Source organism: Myxocyprinus asiaticus, chromosome 50 (assembly GCF_019703515.2).
Source record: "Myxocyprinus asiaticus isolate MX2 ecotype Aquarium Trade chromosome 50, UBuf_Myxa_2, whole genome shotgun sequence".
In the NCBI taxonomy this organism is placed as follows: domain Eukaryota; kingdom Metazoa; phylum Chordata; class Actinopteri; order Cypriniformes; family Catostomidae; genus Myxocyprinus; species Myxocyprinus asiaticus.
In genome coordinates, this window is record NC_059393.1 from 9,338,868 (window position 1) to 9,358,025 (window position 19,158).

At 35.7% G+C, this 19,158-nt stretch overlaps 2 protein-coding genes across 4 annotated transcripts in view; one reads left to right on the top strand and one right to left on the bottom strand.

The window, feature by feature from the left end:
- pvalb7 (parvalbumin 7) overlaps nt 1-19,158 on the bottom strand; it is a 44,536-nt gene that overhangs the window by 17,235 nt on the left and 8,143 nt on the right. The gene's annotated exons all lie outside the window — the stretch shown is intronic.
- Nucleotides 7,708-19,158, top strand: part of ncf4 (neutrophil cytosolic factor 4) — a 47,844-nt gene continuing 36,393 nt past the window's right edge. Inside the window, exons 1-6 of one of the 3 annotated variants that reach the window (XM_051694893.1) lie at nt 7,708-7,902; nt 11,476-11,560; nt 11,823-11,976; nt 13,988-14,058; nt 15,451-15,578; nt 16,591-16,639. In XM_051694893.1, coding sequence (XP_051550853.1) covers nt 7,871-7,902; nt 11,476-11,560; nt 11,823-11,976; nt 13,988-14,058; nt 15,451-15,578; nt 16,591-16,639 — 519 coding nt within the window. In that variant the 5' untranslated portion in view covers nt 7,708-7,870. The remainder of the gene's footprint in view (nt 7,903-11,475; nt 11,561-11,822; nt 11,977-13,987; nt 14,059-15,450; nt 15,579-16,590; nt 16,640-19,158) is intronic. The other 2 variants (XM_051694895.1, XM_051694894.1) reach the window with 2 other exon arrangements.

Here is a 19,158-nt window from a genome sequence, read left to right on the forward strand (position 1 = left end):
TCTTATGTATTTTGCATTTTTCATTTTATAATATTTAATTGTACAGCATATTGGTCAACGGTTTGTTGTTTTTAATTGTGCTTTATAAATAAATTTTTGTTGTTGTTGTTGTTGTTGTTGTTGCTGCTGTGTGTGTGTGTGTGTGTCTCATTTTGCAGCTCTCAGCAGTTTCTCTTTGAAAGGGGCACTCAGTCCTGTCATCTCAGTTAGCTGATGTGAAGTACTCACAACATACACACACACACACACACACACGTTGGTGTGGCTATCCTTATTAGAATAAAAGAACCAATTTCTTTCCATAAGAGCAAAATCTGTACATTATTCTAATAAAAATAATGATTTTTATACTGTATGAACTATAGATACTATCCCCTAACCCTACCCCTACCCCTAAACCTAACTCTCACAAAAAACATTCTGCATCTTTACATTTTCAAAAAAACATCGTTTAGTATGTTTTTTTTTTTGTTTGATTTTTTTTAAGAGATTTTAATTATGGGGACACTAGAAATATCCTCATAAACCACATTTATAGCATAATACCCTTGTAATTACCAGTTTGTAACCTAAAAAAATGTCCTCGTAAACGACCCAAACCCTGGGTGTTCTTCTATCATGGTGGGGACTACATTGACTTATATTGTATTTCTACTGAGCTAACAATATTTTCTTTCCCCTAACCTAACCCTTACCCCTAAATATTACCCTCACAGAAACCTTTTTGCATGTTTACATTAGTATCCTTCAAAATCATACAGGTTTGGAACAGGTGAATAAACAATGACCGAATTTCCATTTTTCAACTGTTCCTTTTAACTTTTTTATGTGCTGATTTTAATCAAAGGGCAAAGCATTGTGTTTTGAGGTAATATTTTATGAAAAAGTCAAAAAAAGAGTGAAAAGTCTGTCTTCCTCTCTAGGATTCCCTTTTAACGCAGCACTTCCCATCTGTCCTTGATCTTGACCACATGACTGAGATCCTCCCTTTCTGTACTGTATGACCCTCTGTTCTCTCATCGTGCATGACTGTTTCACTATTTCTAATGCGCTATTACATTACTCTGCCTCAGCAATACCTACACAAACACAGACACACAGATGGGTCTGTGGAGAGAGGGAAAAACAGAGGCAGAAAGAAAGATGGAGTGAAACAGAGAGACAGAAATAGACAGAAAAATAATCCACAAATGGACTGTCCTTCTGCTAATAAATGAGGGGTGATGAGAGGACCCAATGGGGAGGATGAAGATAGTGACTGGTCAGTGTCTGTACTGTGGCGGTACCATGGTACAGTGATAATTTCGGATAGTAATACCATGGTACTTTAATATATACTCCAGGGTAGTGTATGGTAACCATTTTCACATTCAGTATCATGGTTCTTACATAGTAAAAACAAAACAGTGAGGTTACAGTGAGGTATACAATGGAAGTAAATGGGGCCATTTTTTGGGGTTTAAAAGGAAGGAATGTGAAGCTCATAATTTAATAAGCACTTTCATTAATTCTCCTGTTTAAACCTGTGTATTATTTGAGCCGCAAAATTTAGTTTTTACAGTCATTTTAGGGTATACGATTTTACAGCTGTACGTGGTCATGGCAACAAAGTTGTAAAATTGTATATAACACCAAAAAAGGGTATTAAGCAAATATCATGCTAAAATCATGTTAACACGGCAATTGTTTATGTCTTTTGGCTTTTTTATTTATTTATTTTTATTTTTTTTATTTTTTTTAAGGAGGGACAAATCAAAAGAATTTTTTGTGGTTATCAAACATTATTCCACAAATGCTGTCGAATGAGCTTAACTTTTATTAAACCTGGAATATTCCATTAAGAACCAAAACATCCCTTAAATTAATCGTATTGCTGTCTAGAAGAAACAACTGCGATACTGGATTAAAGACATCTCATTTGTTGCCCGCATACTTTCCTCATACTTTTGCAGAGTGTTATAGTAAAAGGAAAATTGTATGGCAAAGCTGGCCATTTGATAAACTATTTCCAATCAAACTATTTCAAAGTGTGGATAAGTGTATTCTGTTGAATACTGCTAACCAACCGTTGTGCAAGAGGAGAAGTTTGACAGTACGTGATAAGGGGTTCTGTCAAGGGGGTATCCAATTTTATGACGCCATAGTGTGTCCCAGAGTATGGTGTACTATCGTTCTACATACTCATTGTGCTCTAGCGAAGTACTTACTGTAAGTGTACAGTATAAGTTTGCAAATTAGGACTCAAAGCCCATCAAGAAAATAGGTAAACTAGAAAATTTCATATTTAATACTCCATTTGAAGTATGCTTTCCAATGTAAAGCAGATTTGCAGTGATCAGCAGAATCTGTTGTTGATACAGTCTGTCCGAACGTGCCGCAAACAGGTGGAGTATTACACAAGAGAACAGGTGCTCTGGAGTCCTTGCAGCTGTGTGTGTACTTGCTTAGCTATGGTTTGGGACACATTTGTACACAGAAGTGAGTTAAATAGGAAAAAAGAAAACCTCCTTTTAGGTACATTTTGAGATGTCCTCATTTGAAAAAAATTATCTATTCTTATATTAAATACTAAGCGGGAAGTGTTTTTGAATGTAACGATACATGTGAGCTACAGTTTCCAGGAGAAATGTCCACAGGGTGGCGCCAAAAGCGAGTTGTAAAGCAAGATGTTTTTAGCTGTAAAGGATGTAATACAGTGAAGAGGAATGCATGTTATAAACTGTACCCCCAACCCAAACCTAAACCTAACCTTATCCATTACAAAAATTGAGAGTTCATGGCAAATTTTCTGCAAACCTGCTGCAAATTCGCCACTGATCATTTTCACACGCAAATGAGCTTTGTGGCAAACTTGCAGAAAATTGTCCATTGTTGCCAAAGGTTTGCTGCAGGTTCACCACTACTGGTGAAGAACTGCAAACTTCTGGCAAACATTTGTAGTGAATCACAAGCTCATTTCCATGTGAAAATAATGAGTGGTAAATTTTCGGAAAATGTACGGCTAGTTCGTTCTGACTTTACATTTTTGGTAAGGGATGTGCAGTAAAAATATAATCTCGGAAAACGAAACCTCCAAAATCATGCTCGTCACTGATTATGCAAACGCGATTACTTCCTGGTTCCAACACGAGGCAAATTCCAATCGAAAGTGAAGATGCCCTGCTCATTCCGAAGGGCAGAACTCGAAGGGAGCAGAGGGCAAGACTTTGCTAAAGTCTAGTGGAAGTGCCCTTCATGAAAAGACTTACTTTCTTACTTTCATTTGGAACAACCCTTCAACATAAAATTGGCTTACTCTTTAGTTGTCTCTGCATATTAAGCTGGGATAGGAGAAAGCATTTTAACATCGAAACAATTACACACATCAGCTGTAAACTCTTTTAAAGCTTTTAAGGCATGAGATGATGAAAAAACAGCTATATGCAATGCAGCGGCCAAAGACGTCTCTATGACGCATGTGTTGATTGACCAACAATTAAAAAATAGCGCAGATGGAACACAAGAAAGCGTCCTGTGTGAATGGCCCCAGGACCTGTTAATACAAGCACATAACGCTCTCCATAAAACATCTGCGGATTAGAAGAAGCCATGTCAGTCAAATCTTTACACTCTCTTTCACTCATTCTCTGACAACATATGTGTAAACAGTAAACATGTGCATGTATGTGACCTGTAGGTTTAGTTTTCGGAGGGTGGTAGTGGCCTCTGGCCTTGAATCGAGATCATGACACTGTCGCCATTTCTCGCTGAAGTAGCAATGTGAAACCTCACACACATAACATCTCACACACGATCCCTGATGCTGAAAAAAAAAAAAACCTGCAGCTGCCGTAACCTTGAACTAAAATGTGGTGTGGGTGTACGTATATGATTGCAACGTCGTAAGGTTCACTCTCTTGGATTAAAACTGCCTTCACATGGTTGACATTCCCAGACTTAAGAGACCTAAGAAGTACATTGACAGAGGGATAGTACTACACAGTATAGTATATACAGAGTTTATTAGTTCACAGTATAATACACGATAACACAGCATGACTCCAGAGATTGTGGGCCTGGACAAAAGAATGCTTGAATGTCATGAAATATATTTGGTCAATATCTAAAAACAGAGCTGTTACATTTAAACAAGAGAACACTCAGGAGAATTTATCCATTTTCGTTTGTCAATTTGTACTTCTGTACGTTCTCTGTTTTGTTTGCTGCCACCTAGCGGTCAATCATGACCACTGCACTCTCAATCCTTCACAATCCGTTTATTCTGGTGATGTTGCTGGTGCAAAAATTATATTTTTCCACTTTAAAACGTTTACGGTGAAATTAATAGTAGTTTTGACAAATATATTTCAGATGACGAAGAAAAAGCTGTTTTATTCTACATAAGGCAGGTTGTCCATGTTGACCTACCAAATACTACTCACTTTGTCTCACTAAGCTTCCTATTATTGGACACTTTCATGTGCAGATAACTAATTACTCATAATTAAATAATGAGTGACAAGTAAGCCTGCAAATATGGTGCGTCTACAATGGCATCCAGTAACCAAAACCTTTAGCATTTGCATGATGCCACATCCACACCAACAGGTGGCGCTATATAAAGTCCAAAGCCACTGTCGTATCAGCTAGCGAACCATAAAGATCTACAGTGTATAATTTTTGCGCCACTAGCTGCACTTTACCTTAGAAATTTTGTATTGTGGTACTTGTTATATACATATATGGCTCCTGTATAATAATAAATAATTTGCTTTTTCTCATTTGTAAGTCATTTAGGATAAAAGTGCCTGCTAATTGATTAAATGTAAAAGTAAACAGAATTGCGGAAAAAAATGCTGTTTTCCAAACTGATTTCCCAAACACTCCAACCACCCAAACAATAGTTGACATGTCAAACCACCAATTAACTTATTATGGGGCCTCTCACACTGAACATGTATTTATGTCTGTTAATGCTGTTTTTCTATTGTTTTCCTATGTAAACATTTCTTTGTACTTTTTTCCCCACCATTTTGCACAGGAGAGCCACATTTTTACATGCCATGTCAGGTTACAAAGGGACTTCAACTAAACGTGTCTTTAAAAAATAATATATATATATATATATATATATATATATATATATATATATATATATATATATATAATCTGGAGATACCTCGTTCTGCTCTATTCCAAAGTCCCTTTTAAAAGCCAGTGAGTCCACTTGACAGCCATCTTTGGAATGCTCCTGTGCAGCTATTTTCTATGGATACAAGCAGCATGAAAGTACAGCTCCTATCTATTTGAACAGGGAAAGACCGGAATCTCCAATATGGTTGGTCAAGGTTACGATCAAAGAACATATTTCAAATCAGCAGTAAAATCTTACAACAGCTGTATCATTCATTGTGCTGCTTTACCTCAAATCAAGCTAAAAAAACGCTATTTTTTAGGCTGGTCCAGCTAATGATTATGCGTGTTCTCAGTTTATGGGCGGTCACGCTAAACTTTGCGCTCCATTCAAATGCATACACACGCGGGAGACCGGAAATGCATCTCATGCGAAGAAATTTCGTTCTACGCTGCGTATAGAAAGTTCAAGTTTGGTGAACTCTGAACTCTGAATCCGTATGACGAGAGGACGCATGACCGATAGAAGATTGGCTCAGTACAGTGAACACATATTTCAAAGCTGCGTTTTTTTATTGTTACATGAAAGTGAGTAGACAACATATTTTAACGTTTTTAAAATAATATTATTTGTTATTTGTAATGTATTATTTACTTACACCAGAAGCCCTCCAGAAGTTGTCTGACAAAACTGATGCTCAAAGTCTAGTGTGAGCGCCCCTTTAATTGACAGGCGGTATCTGTTCATAAAAGGCGATTGGCCCTTTTACCTGTAAGGCGGGGCTTCGTTTTCTACTCTCGCCATATTGGTAGTTACAATTTCTCTCATTTATTTTAATATACACTGGCGGCCAAAGGTTTAGAATAATGTACAGATTTTGCTGTTTCGGAAGGAAATTGGTACTTTAATTCACCAAAGTGGCATTCAACTGATCACAAAGTATAGTGAGGACATTACTGATGTAAAAACAGCACCATCACTATTTGAAAAAAAAGTAATTTTTGATCAAATCTAGACAGACCCCATTTCCAGCAGCCATCACTCTAACACCATATCCTTAAGTAATCATGCTAAATTGCTAATTTGGTAATAGAAAATCACTTGCCATTATATCAAACACAGTTGAAAGCTATTTGTTTCATTAAATGAAGCTTAACGTTGTCTTTGTGTTTGTTTTTGAGTTGCCACAGTATGCAATAGACTGGCATGTCTTAAGGTCAATATTAGGTCAAAAATGGCAAAAAAGCTACTTTTGAAACAGAAAAACACAAAGAAAAAGTTAGAGTGGGCAAAGAAACACAGACATTGGTCAACAGATAATTGGAAAAGAGTGTTATGGATCTTAACCCCATTGAGCTTTTGTGGGATCAGCTAGACTGTAAGGTGCGTGAGAAGTGCCCGACAAGACAGCCATATCTATGGCAAGTGCTACAGGAAGTGTGGGGTGAAATGTCACCTGAGTATCTGGACAAACTGACAGCTAGAATGCCAAGGATCTGCAAAGCTGTCATTGCTGCATGTGGAGGATTTTTTGATGAGAACTCTTTGGAGTAGTTTAAGAAATTCTGCATTTTTTTTTTTTTTTTTTTTAATTTTTTTTTCAAATTGTAATAGTAATTTTTCACATTATTAATGTCCTGACTATAAATTGTGATCAGTTGAATGCCACTTTGGTGAATTAAAGTACCAATTTCTTTCCATAAGAGCAAAATCTGTACATTATTCCAAACTTTTGGCCGCCAGTGTAAGTGGTCAGTCTCGGGCTAAATAGTCGTCTTGTTGCGCTGCATCTAGCTGCTTCAGCTTAGTGCGTGTTCGGTGTGAACGGCCCATATCCATTTTATTATTATTATTTTTTATTTTATTATTATTTTTTTTTTTTACCCCAGACAGACGCTGGAACTTAACTCATAGTGTTAAAGTGTGTGGGTCTGTACATAGCACATGTATTTTTCAAAAGGCATACATTTTAAGATTGGTTGCTTGATGCTAAACAACTCGACATAATTCTAGCACTGCGTTTTTTCAGGTGCTGACATCCTTTCAAAATTACCAATGAAAACTTTAAGTCAGGTTTAAAAAGTAGCATTAACCTGGTATCAACAAAGACCTTAATTCAGTGTTAAAACTTTTATGTGAAGATGCAGTTTAAAGTGCGCGTTATGAAAGCTGTTTACAGCGTCTGCAGGTGAAATCCTTTCATTATAATCTGACTGATTTCTGGACAAACTGAAAGACAAAGATTCTACACGACGAGAATGAATCAACAGCAGGTTGTCATGATTTTGATACTTCAATATTAAACGTTTCTTTCTTTCTTTCTTTCGTTTTAAACCATGTTAAATCATTTCTACCTGTCACTTTCATTTCACGTCTCATTGTGTATAAAGTTTAAGGGGCGTTCACACAGTCACAGACATGTTTTGCTTTGCGTCTGCGAGGACGATCTTTGGTCGTTGCTTCGTGTCTTGATACGCGTTTTTAAGATGGCGTATCTAGTTAAAAACGGCTTTTAGTTGCGTTTAGTTAAATTCCATTGTGCAAAAAAAAAAAAAACTTTGAAAGAAAGCACCTGCCATTGGGACATTTCAGTTCCTCTGTGATACAGTATATGTGCAACTCTAACGCAATTGTGAACCCGCCTCAGAAAACCACCAGCAGCTTCACTTCCACTTCGCTGAACTCTCTTTTTTTTGTCTTTTGTCCTGTCTGTCTATCTGTCCGTCTGAAGATCTCTGAAACGCCGCATCAACCGGGATGTCTCTCCCGCAACAACTGCGCGATGAAAGGTGAGCGAAATCATTATATATTTACTCATGAATATTCATGATTTCAAAACAGCAATTCTTGTTTTGTTTGTGTGTTGTCCCAGTAGGGCGTTTGCTACCATAGGCTACTATACTATACTATACTATGCTATACTATACTATACTATACTATACTATACTAATTTAAATTAGCTGGACTTTTTCTATGCTACACTATAGTAAACTTGACTAGTCTGTTAACATGTTGTATAATACATTTAATATAGTACAGTATGAATGATATGTTATGAGTCATTCACAAATAAGTTTGTCCGAGGAGATAAAAATAAGAAATCTTTTGAAAATCTTGTTTCTAACACACGTGTTTTGTGTCCAAATGATTATATTATAGTATAATATTGCAGTAGACTATACTATACTGTATTCAGTACCACTTTATTTAACTACAATTTACATTTATTCATTAAAGAAACAATTAATCTAAGGAAAAATGTGAGTAGTGCTACTAATACTATTCCATACTGTACTATACTATACTATACAACACTATACTATACTACACTGTACTATACTATACTACACTTTACTATAATATACTGTACTATACTATACTACACTGTACTATACTATACTGTACTTTAATATACTATAATGTACTATATTACACTATACTATACTGTACTATACTATACTGTCCTATAATATACTATATTATACTACACTTTACTATAATATACTGTACTTTATTATAAAATACTATAATATACTATACTACACTATACTTCATTGTATTATACTACACTATATTGTACTATACTGTACTGTACTATACTATACTATACTACACTTTACTATAATATACTATTTTACACGGTACTATACTATACTACACTACACTTTACTATAATATACTATATTACACTGTACTATACTATACTATACTACACTTTACTATAATATACTGTACTTTACTATAATATACTATACTACACTATACTACACTGTACTATACTACACTATACTGTACTATAATATACTGTACTATAATATACTATACTACACCTTACTATAATATACTATTTTACACTGTACTATACTATACTACACTATACTGTACTGTACTGTACTATACTACACTTTAATATAATATACTGTACTATACTATAATATACTATACTACACTGTACTATACTATACTACACTTTACTATAATATACTGTACTGTACTATACTATACTACACTTTACTATAATACACTATACTGTACTATACTATACTATACTATATTACACTATACTATACTGTACTATACTATACTTTACTATACTATAATATACTATACTATACTGTACTATACTATACTGTACTAGGCTATACTATATTAGACTAGACTTCTGTAATGCTACACTGTACTAAACAAGACTAGTCTGTTAATATGTTGTATAATATATTATAAATTATAATATAGTATATATATGTTATGAATCATTGACAAATAAGGTTGTCCGAGGTCATAAAAATATATATATATTTTTATTTTGTTTATAACACACGTGTCAAGTTCATAGAAATGTAATCTTTGTGTCCAATTTGGTTTCCATAAATTTTGAAAAAGATTTTTAGCATTTTCTATATATTCTATATATTTTCTTTATATATTCTATATATTTTCTTTATATATTTATATATATATATACACACTACCGTTCAAAAGTTTGGGGTCACTTGCCTGAAATGTTTCTCATGATCTTAAAAACCTTTTGATCTAAAGGCGTATGCTTAAATGTTTGAAATTAGTTTTGTAGACAAAAATATAATTGTGCCAACATATTAATTTATTTAATTACAAAACTAAAATTTTATTTAAAAAAAAAAAGTTTTTGAAATGGATGACTTGGTCCGAATAATTAAGAAAAGCAGCCACTAAGTGCCCAGCCTATAGATGGGAACTCCTTCAGTACTGTTAAAAAGCATCCCAGGGTGATACCTCAAGAAGTTGGTTAAGAAAATGTCAAGAGTACATTTCTGCAAAATCTAGGCAAAGTGTGGCCACTTTGAAGATGCTAAAATATAACATAGTTTTGATTTATTTTGGATTTTGTTTAGTCACAACATAATTCCCATATTTCCATTTCTATTATTCCATAGTTGTGATGACTTTACTATCATTCTAAAATGTGGAAAAATTAAATAAAAAATAAAAATAAAGAATGAGTAAGTGACCCTAAACTTTTGAACAGTAGTGTATATATATATATATATATATATATATAGTTGAAATAACAAGGAGGTGTGAAAAAAGAGATGTTAAACAGGTGAGGCAATCATGTCATAGTATTTAATCAGCCTCCATAAACAGCCTAGACCTTTAAGAGCAAGGATCATTCGAGACTTGTCAATTTGCCAACAGGTGCTTCAGCAAATAATCCAGCACTTTGAGAACAATGTTCCTCAAAGACAAATTGGAAGGATTTTGGGCATTTCACCCTCTTCAGTGCACACAATACAGTTAAAAGATTCAAGGAATCTGGTCAAATCTCGGTGTGTAAAGGGCAAGACGAAAACCACTTCTGAATGCGCACGATCTCTGATCCCTCATACGTCACTGTCTTAAAAAAACATCATTCATCTGTAATAGATATCATGAACATAGGCTTGGTAAACCTTTGTTAGTCAACACCATTCGCCGCTGCATCCACAGATGCAAGTTAAGACTTTACTATGTAAAGCAGAGGCCATACATCAACACTGTCCAGAAGCGCTGCCGACTTCTCAGGGCTCGGTCTCATCTTAGATGGAAAGTAGAACAGTGGAACCAGGTTTTTTGATCTGATGAGTCCACGTTTCAAATAGTTTTTGAGAAACACAACCGTCGTGTTCTCCGGGCCAAAGAGGAAAAGGACCATCCACGCTGTTATCAGCGTCAGGTCCAAAAGCCAGTGTCTGTATGGGCCAGGGGTGTGTCAGTGCCCATGGCATGGGTAACTTGCACATCTGTGAGGGCACCATGAATGCAGACAGATATATAAAAATGTTGGAGCAACATATACTGCCATCCAGCACCGCCTTTTCCAGGGATGTCCCTGCATTTTCCTGCAGGACAACTTCAAACCACATACTGACCGAATAAGCAGAGAGTGCGGGTGCTAGATTGGCCTGCCTGCAGTCCTGACCATCTCCAATTGAGAATGTGTGGTGCATTATGAAGCGCACAATATGGCAACGAAGACCCCATACAATTGTGCAGTTGAAGAACTGCATAATGGATAAATGGGGGACAATTCCACTTTTTAAACTTAACAAAAATGTGTCTTCAGTGCCTAAATGCTTAATAAGAGTTATTAGAAGAAATGGTGATGTTTCACAGTGGTAAACACTCGACTGTCCCAACTTCTTTGGAGTGTTTTGCAATCATCTGATTTGAAATTACTGTACATTTTCAAAAAAACAATGAAATTCACAAGGTAAAACATCATATAATATTTAGTTGTAGTGCTTTCAATATAGCAAAGTGTGAATATAATTTAGAAATCACTCCTTTTTGTTTTTATTAGCATTTTTCATACTGTCCCAACTTTTCCGATCACCTTACAGTGATTTCGACCAGCTTCCAGACAACATTCCGGTCACTGCAACCATTGCTGATGTTGAGGAGAAGAAAGGCTTCATTGTTTACTATGTGAGTTTTCCCAAGACCTTTTTATCTCCTGTAGCTGACCTGCATTCTATAAATGACCTGGCTTCTATAGTCTGCCTGTTAACTGTGCCCTATGGTTAACCAACAGCATACACCTTCAAAAGATTGTTTAAAGACAACTGTAAAGTGTCATTCTGAGTTATGAGAATTTTCATTTTTGGGTAAACTATTTCTTAAACGTGTTTATACTTGGCACATACACCAAGTCTTTGACTTTCATGTGTTCTTTGTCGCCCTTTCACAGAGGTTTGTGATTGAGGTGAAGACCAAAGGTGGCAGTAAGTACCTGATCTACCGGCGATATCGGCAGTTCTTTGCTCTGCACCAGAGTCTGGAGCTGAAGTACTCCCCTGAAGCCCAGCCAGGATACTACACCTGCCAACTACCTGCCCTGCCAGGTCTGTGACCAAAGACAAAGTTCACTCCCTAGATGTAATTCACCCTTTGAAGTCTGGATAGTGTTACTGATTAACTAGAACTCAGTTTATCTGTTTGAAATCACAAACATGTTTGCTTACTGGAGGAAAGGAAAAAGAACAAGTGAGAGAGAAGACAGTGTTGACATTGCTTTGTTAGGAAAGTGAAACAGATTGCGTCCTTTGGACATCACTTCAGAGGACTCTATCTGGCTCTTCCTGTCCACATCTACTTCCTTTTTATCTACCAGTCATCAGCCACACACACAAAAATATGCAGTTTTCTTGCTGGTTACTGTTGGTTTGAGAGTTTGAAAGGTCACATACTGTATGTCTGAAGTTTTCTTGTCTGTCAGATGAGTGGCATTTTGCAGTTTCTGACTCTAGAAGAAGAAATAGAGCGACAGTCTGGTTCTGGAAGTAAAAAATTTTAACGATAACTTGTAATCTGTTAAAGACAGACCTACCGTAAGCTCCGAGATTGTTAATTGATGGTATATAGTTCTTTTTAAGCCATCAGTCAATGTTATTTCATCTTCAGTTTTAAGAAATGGTGTTTAATAGCAGAACTCCTTGTAAAAAACTACACTACCCATAATCCTGAAAAGAAACAACCTACTAATTGGAGAACTGCTTCAAACAAAGTGCGCCAAAGGTGCTCTGCAGTGACCAAAATGACTTATATATTTGTACATATCTGAATATTTAGCAATAAACTTAAAAGATATTGTTTCTATTCTTATAATCAATAACTTAAAATCAATAGTTTCATTTTTTTCCATTGTTTTTAATTTGATTGCGTCATTCGCAATCAACGTATGTGCACAGTCTTATACTTTCTTCTTTTTGTCCGATTTTCAAATTCTTTTTTTTGCTTCAAATCAATGTTTGTAATTTTGTGATTCATTAATTCCATTACATTTTTTAATCAGTTGACAGCCCTACATGTCATTACTTGTTGCACTCGTTCCATTCTTTAACCTCTTTATCATTTTCGCTCATTCGTTGTCTAATCATTCTTTCTCTGTCTCTTTTTATGTCTCTTGGTGTATTTGTCTGTCCTCTTCTCTGTCTTTGACCAGACGAGTATGTGTATTATTGAATTTAGTTGGAAGGAGTGCTAACACTCTTTGGCACACTACCGACTGTTGCATTAACATCACATAAAGACTGCAGCCAACAAGCTTTCCATGACTTTCCACTGAAGCATCTTCAAAGTGCCAGCTAAACCTGCACCCCTGGGATTGAAGTTAGATTAAGCCTCATTATTTTACAAATTAGTACTGAACGTTACACTCTTCATGATTGTTCGGCACAGTGTGTAATATGATAATGCAGTATTATGCACTATAAAGATAATTACAAAGTTTATTTGAGGGCATTAGCATTGTCTGCTCTGATGTGGTATAAAGGGATGTCTCCTTGCATTGTTCGTACATCTCTCAGGCTCCTCTGGTACTTATTTAGTTTATAACAAAGCTTACGGGAAACAGCAGCCAAATCTATTCGAAATGAAAGATAGCATGAGAGATAACAAATGGAAAGGGTTGAGAAATACAAAGAGATTTATTTAATACAGAAGGGAATTAAATAGTCACAAAGCCATTAAAATGGTGGTAAAATTTGATTTAGCTGAATTTATGAAACGCATCGTACAAATGGAACACCCATGATCCCCCCACCCCAAAGTGCTGTAGAAAAATAGAATAAAATCAAGACTTTTGGCAGTCATTGTCCAATGTGCTGAGACCTCATGCACAATTTATAACATTTCTGTTGGGTGAAATAAAAAATTTTTTATTGAGAAAGCAATTTACCATAATATTTGGGCTCCCATTACGGCAAGTGCTAATTAGAGGCCGCTAATGATATTCTGAAGGAACCTCTGGCTAGCTTTTGATTGTTTTAATCATGACCAAATTTGTTTCAAGACGTAGATAGGCTCCTTGTTTAATCATATATGCCATTTTTTCATCTGTTTGTTTTGCCACAGGTAAGGTGTTTATGGGAAACAAAAAAGAGATCGCAGAGAGCAGAATCCCAGAGCTCAATAATTACATGAAGGTGAGTCAGTCACAAATGTTTCAAGCTGTTTCATGGTCATGTTGTGTTGGTGGGAGTAGTTTTTGGTAATAGTTGGGCTCATGTGTTTCGGTTGTTGTAGCCTATGCAGTGCAAACAGTGTTGAATTACCAGAAGAAAAAAAAACAGTTCCCCTTTTTCGTTAGTTCTCTTTTTGTACATCCTGTGTCACTGATGACTGTATTTGTAAGATTTTGATTTAATTTCAAGTGTGTGAAATCATTGCTAAGTTTACAGACTTTTATGAATACAAGTATGAACAATATTAGTTTGACTTAAAGATAATATCTGTAATTGTTTGGGAAATAATACTTTGTCCTATCGCAGATGAATATGCAAAGTTAACTATAAATAAGCTATTCATGGGTTAATTGCCCCAAAAATTGTAAACACTTTCAAAATATTGCTGTTTGTATCCTGACCAGCCAGACTCAGCAACATAGACCTGACCAATGGTGTGAGTGTGGGGCGTGACTATCTGTTAGTTCAACCAATGGAAGTTGGGGGGAGTGTTTTAGAAAAATGTTTGAAAACAGTCATTTTGCAGTTTAATTTGATGATGCTAATGGTGTCAAATAATAATAATCAAAAACTTAACATTCAGTAACTTAAAGGTGTCATGCATTTAATTTTTATTTTATTTTATAATGTTCACTGAGGTCCACTTATAATGGTAGTAAGATTTTTTCATCAAAAATAGTCATAATTTAGAAATAATTGTCAATTTTCTATCCTGTTTTTGGCCCTCTGATTAAAAAGCTCAATTTTCGGGTTGTGTCTCCTTTAAGACTTCAGTGTAAATGCCCACTGCTATGATTGGGTAATATCTTTGCATATGAAATATGTGTCAACTTTACGTGTGTGGAATTGTTTTGAAACTGAACAACTTAACTGTGACGAGAAGGAGGGCGTGGCCGGGTGTGGCCGGGCGTGATGGAGCATGGCCGGCACTGAATCAGCTGATCAGCGGGAGAGAAACAGAAGGGGCAGCTGGAGACGCCGGTTCGAGAAAGAGAGAGACGCACGCGACTACGTTGCATATGTGTCTGTTTGTCTTATGTTTTATGTTGTTTTAAGTTGAGTTTTACATTAAACCTTACTGTTCAGCCGGTTCCCACCGCCTCCTTGCCTGTCCTTGAACTGTTACATTAACTTAATTGGAATATCTATTAGTTCAACCAATGGAAGATGGGTGGAATGTTTGAGAAAACTATTTGAAAACAGTAATTTTTGCAGTTAAATTTAATTTAATAATAATTAATGAATAATTACAAATAATTAAATAATTAATAATGTTTTTAATTTAATTTAATTTAATTTAATAGTGGGGAAAACATTCCTACTGAAAATTCTGTTTAACTTTTTCTTTTTCAGAGGTTGCTGTGTCTGCCTACCTGGATTCTCTTGGATGATCTGATACGAATGTTTTTCTATCAAACAGAGTCAGACAGCCAACAAGTCCCCCGAGCCCTGCGCCGCCTGCGGCCCCCAACACGCAGAGTGTAGGAGCCTTCCCACAATGCCTCATTTCTCTTTGTAGCACTCTACTGGATACTTTACAGTATACTGCTGTACCACTAACTTTGTACTGCCATTTTACATTTATGTGCATATTTAAATGTATGAAATCTACAGTTGTGCTTTATCTAACAGCTCTTCCCATAAAAAGTCATTTTTGCAGTTCAGTTTGATTAAGCAAAGATTAAAAAAGTAAACAGCTGAAATTGTAATCAGTAATTAAATCTTTTAGTTTACACTTTTTTTTATCTAATCCTATTACTTTTGGAACACTTTCAGATTACCCATTGCATGTTTAATGAAAATCTCATTTGAAGTGCATTACGAACCAGTTTACACTCCTTTCATTTCACTTTAGTAAAAATGAAAACAAATACACAATCTGAATTACAATTTGCTATTTGTCATTCCTTTGAAAGTTCCTCAGTTCTTTGAAAGTCAAGATTTATAGGCAATGTAATCGATATGTAATCCATAAAGTAACTGTAATTTGATTACACATTTAAAATGGATTAAAGTATAATGTAATCTAATTACAAGTACTAGATTTTTGTAATCGGATTATGTAATCCAGAATTCGTGTAGTCTGTTATTACTAATACTGCCTGCATCTCAGATTTTTTTCCTAAGAAAAAGACACTAGTAATCTTACATGTCTCCTCTAAACTTTCACATCTCAACAATATCTCAAACTGTGCTCAAATTTGCCAAGATTACAATCAAAAGTCAGAGATTTCAATATGAGCTCAAATATATTCTTCAAAGTCTAAATGACCTGAGATATGTTATTCACATTAGTCTAATTGTTTAGTTCTGTACTCATACTGTATGTCAAAAAAGGTCTCAGTTGTGTCTATTTTATTTCAGATGAAGACTTTTAGGAGTTTAATATAACTAAGATATCCATTATCCATAGGTTTGTTTGACTTTCACTTTGACTGTCATGTCTTAGAATTTCACAATGCTCTTTCTTTTTTCTCTTTTCTCTCTTAATAGGAAAACCGTTAAGCCCAAAACAGACCTTCTCTCCGCTCCAAGAGCAGAGGTACATTAGCGTTTCCTTGGAAACGCTTTCTATAACAGCCTACACACTACATACTACACGATCACACATACTTACTGTACACACTCAAGCATGCAAGCACCACACAACATTTGGTCAGGAGGTTAATACACAAAACACACACACACACACACACCTCAAACTGTTGTTACAAAACTCAAATTTTTCATCAGAGGATTATGACACGCAAAACTTTGTGGAGGCTCGTACTGTTTCACTACACTCACAATAACACACACAAACACACTTTCTTTCTCTCCATCACAATTCTCTTCCTCCTCATACGTGATTTCAAGTAGTCTGTTTTATTAGGAACCTGAAAATGTATCGATATCAGTGAAAATTTGAATGTTTATATGGAATTTCCAAAAATCCAACCAATAATGATTGTTGCATAGTCATTATTGGTGTTTGCTAACTTATGGTTCGGTATTTAAACAAACCCCTGAAACTTAGTATTACATTTGGTTTCGTTATTCATCCTTCACAGTTTGTGCTCTGGGCATGAATGATCTCAAAATTGTGCGGTTTGTTAAGAAGAGGTGTGCTAATACCTTTCGAAACAATTCCGATGTACGTTTTTCGCTTTGCTGGTAATAAAAATGGGTGAAAAAATGTCCATACACTTACACTGAAGAAAGGACCTGGGCCTCGTTTCCCAATAACGATCGATCTTAGCGGTTAAGAGCATTTTCTACGAGCGATTTTACGAACGTTAGTTATTTTTTACGTGCGTTTACCAAAACTGCTCTTAACATGAACGTGCGGGACGCGCTTTAAGTGCTACTTGAGAGAGTCGCTGTACGTGTGACTTGTGCTGAAATGTGACCGTATAGTGCTGCTCGTCATTGTAACTTTATTATATTTGTGCATAACTTTACATTCATTTGTAATTTACCTCACTAATATTTGTTTAGAAATATATTTTTTTAAATATTCAACCTAATTAACTACATATTTACATGTCGTTGTTATACAATCATTTTGTGCAGAATGATCTATTTCTTTTACACAATCTGCTTCCATAATCAAGCGTGCATGTGTAATATTTAGTTTTCACACATTTCTCTCGGAGTGAAAGCTTCCAGGATTAGTGAAGACAGTGGTTGCCCCTTGTATGATCCTGCTAATTACAAGCATTCATTGAATATTACGAGATTCAATGTGTTTTCACGCAGTGCAAAATAAGGAGACGTTTAGAAGTTGCGCTTTAGGGACATTCACCAATAAAGTGGAGGTCTGCTCTTTACTCCTAAAATTGATAACGGTGACAGCAATGCTGCATATGCTGTGCTACACAACTTGTAGTGCTGGCAAGTGTGCCTTTGGGTGTCAGAGAGGAAGAGGAGACAAGGATTAGCCAATATATACTGAGGATTTTCATGCAATTATTGACTTTTTTCTTCTCTCTGATTTTAATTTATACAGTTGTCTGCATCAATCCTTACCAACTAATCCACACAAATAACTTTGTTTACTAATTAATCTATTCATCCATTTATATCTATTTAATCGTTATTATTTAGGGGCCAAGCACTGAAAGTGCGTAGGCACGTAGTGTAATCATTTGTGTTCTTTTTATTATTATTCTTCTTCTTGCACCATTGAGTCTATGGCAGCCCATAGAACCGTATGCGGGAAAGTTGGCACATAGATAGAGGACAGTCTGAACATTAACTGGAGCAAATTTGGAGTCTCTCACTCAAACCCTCTAGTGCCACCAACTGCCCAAAGTTTCACACATGTTTATGCTAATAACTTTTAAACCCCCTATGTCATCATTTTCCGTCTTGAAAATGTTTCCGACATTTAGAATTTTTCGAAAAACATACTTTTTCGAACTCCTCCTAGACCGGTCATCCGATTTGCATGAAAATTGAATCATCTTCAGACCAGGCTGACAAAAAGTTATGGAATTCAAGTTGATTAGTCAAACGGTTCTCAAATAACGCGCGAACAAATTCGACGTAGAGCACCCCGAATTGGACACGAGTCTATATCTCCGCAACGCTTTAGCATATTCACACCAAACTTGGTGTTTGTTATGACAACTATGACCTGAGGGTACCTGCACAGTTTCGGCACAGCGCCACCTAGTGGTCATGAGACATGAAAAATGCATATTTTTGCTTATAACATCTGAACGGTTTCACCTAAAATCACAAATCTGGTCTTGTTAGATTCTGTGCGGGATGCCGAGTCAAATGATACCACATTTTCCTATGTCGGCCATTTTGGGCATCGCCCATTTTGAATTATGTTTTAAAATGCTGTATTTTTCAAATGCATAGACATATCATTATGAAACTCGTTATGTGTCATTGGCACAATACCTTGAAGGTACTCAAAAAGTTTTGGGACAGCGCCACCTTCTGGTGAAAAGTTATACCAAATTTTCATAAAATGCTAATAACTTTTGATTACTTTGTGCTATTGTCATGAGATCAGTCAAAGTAGATTCCGTGGGTCATGCCGAGAACACAGATACCAATTATGCCACG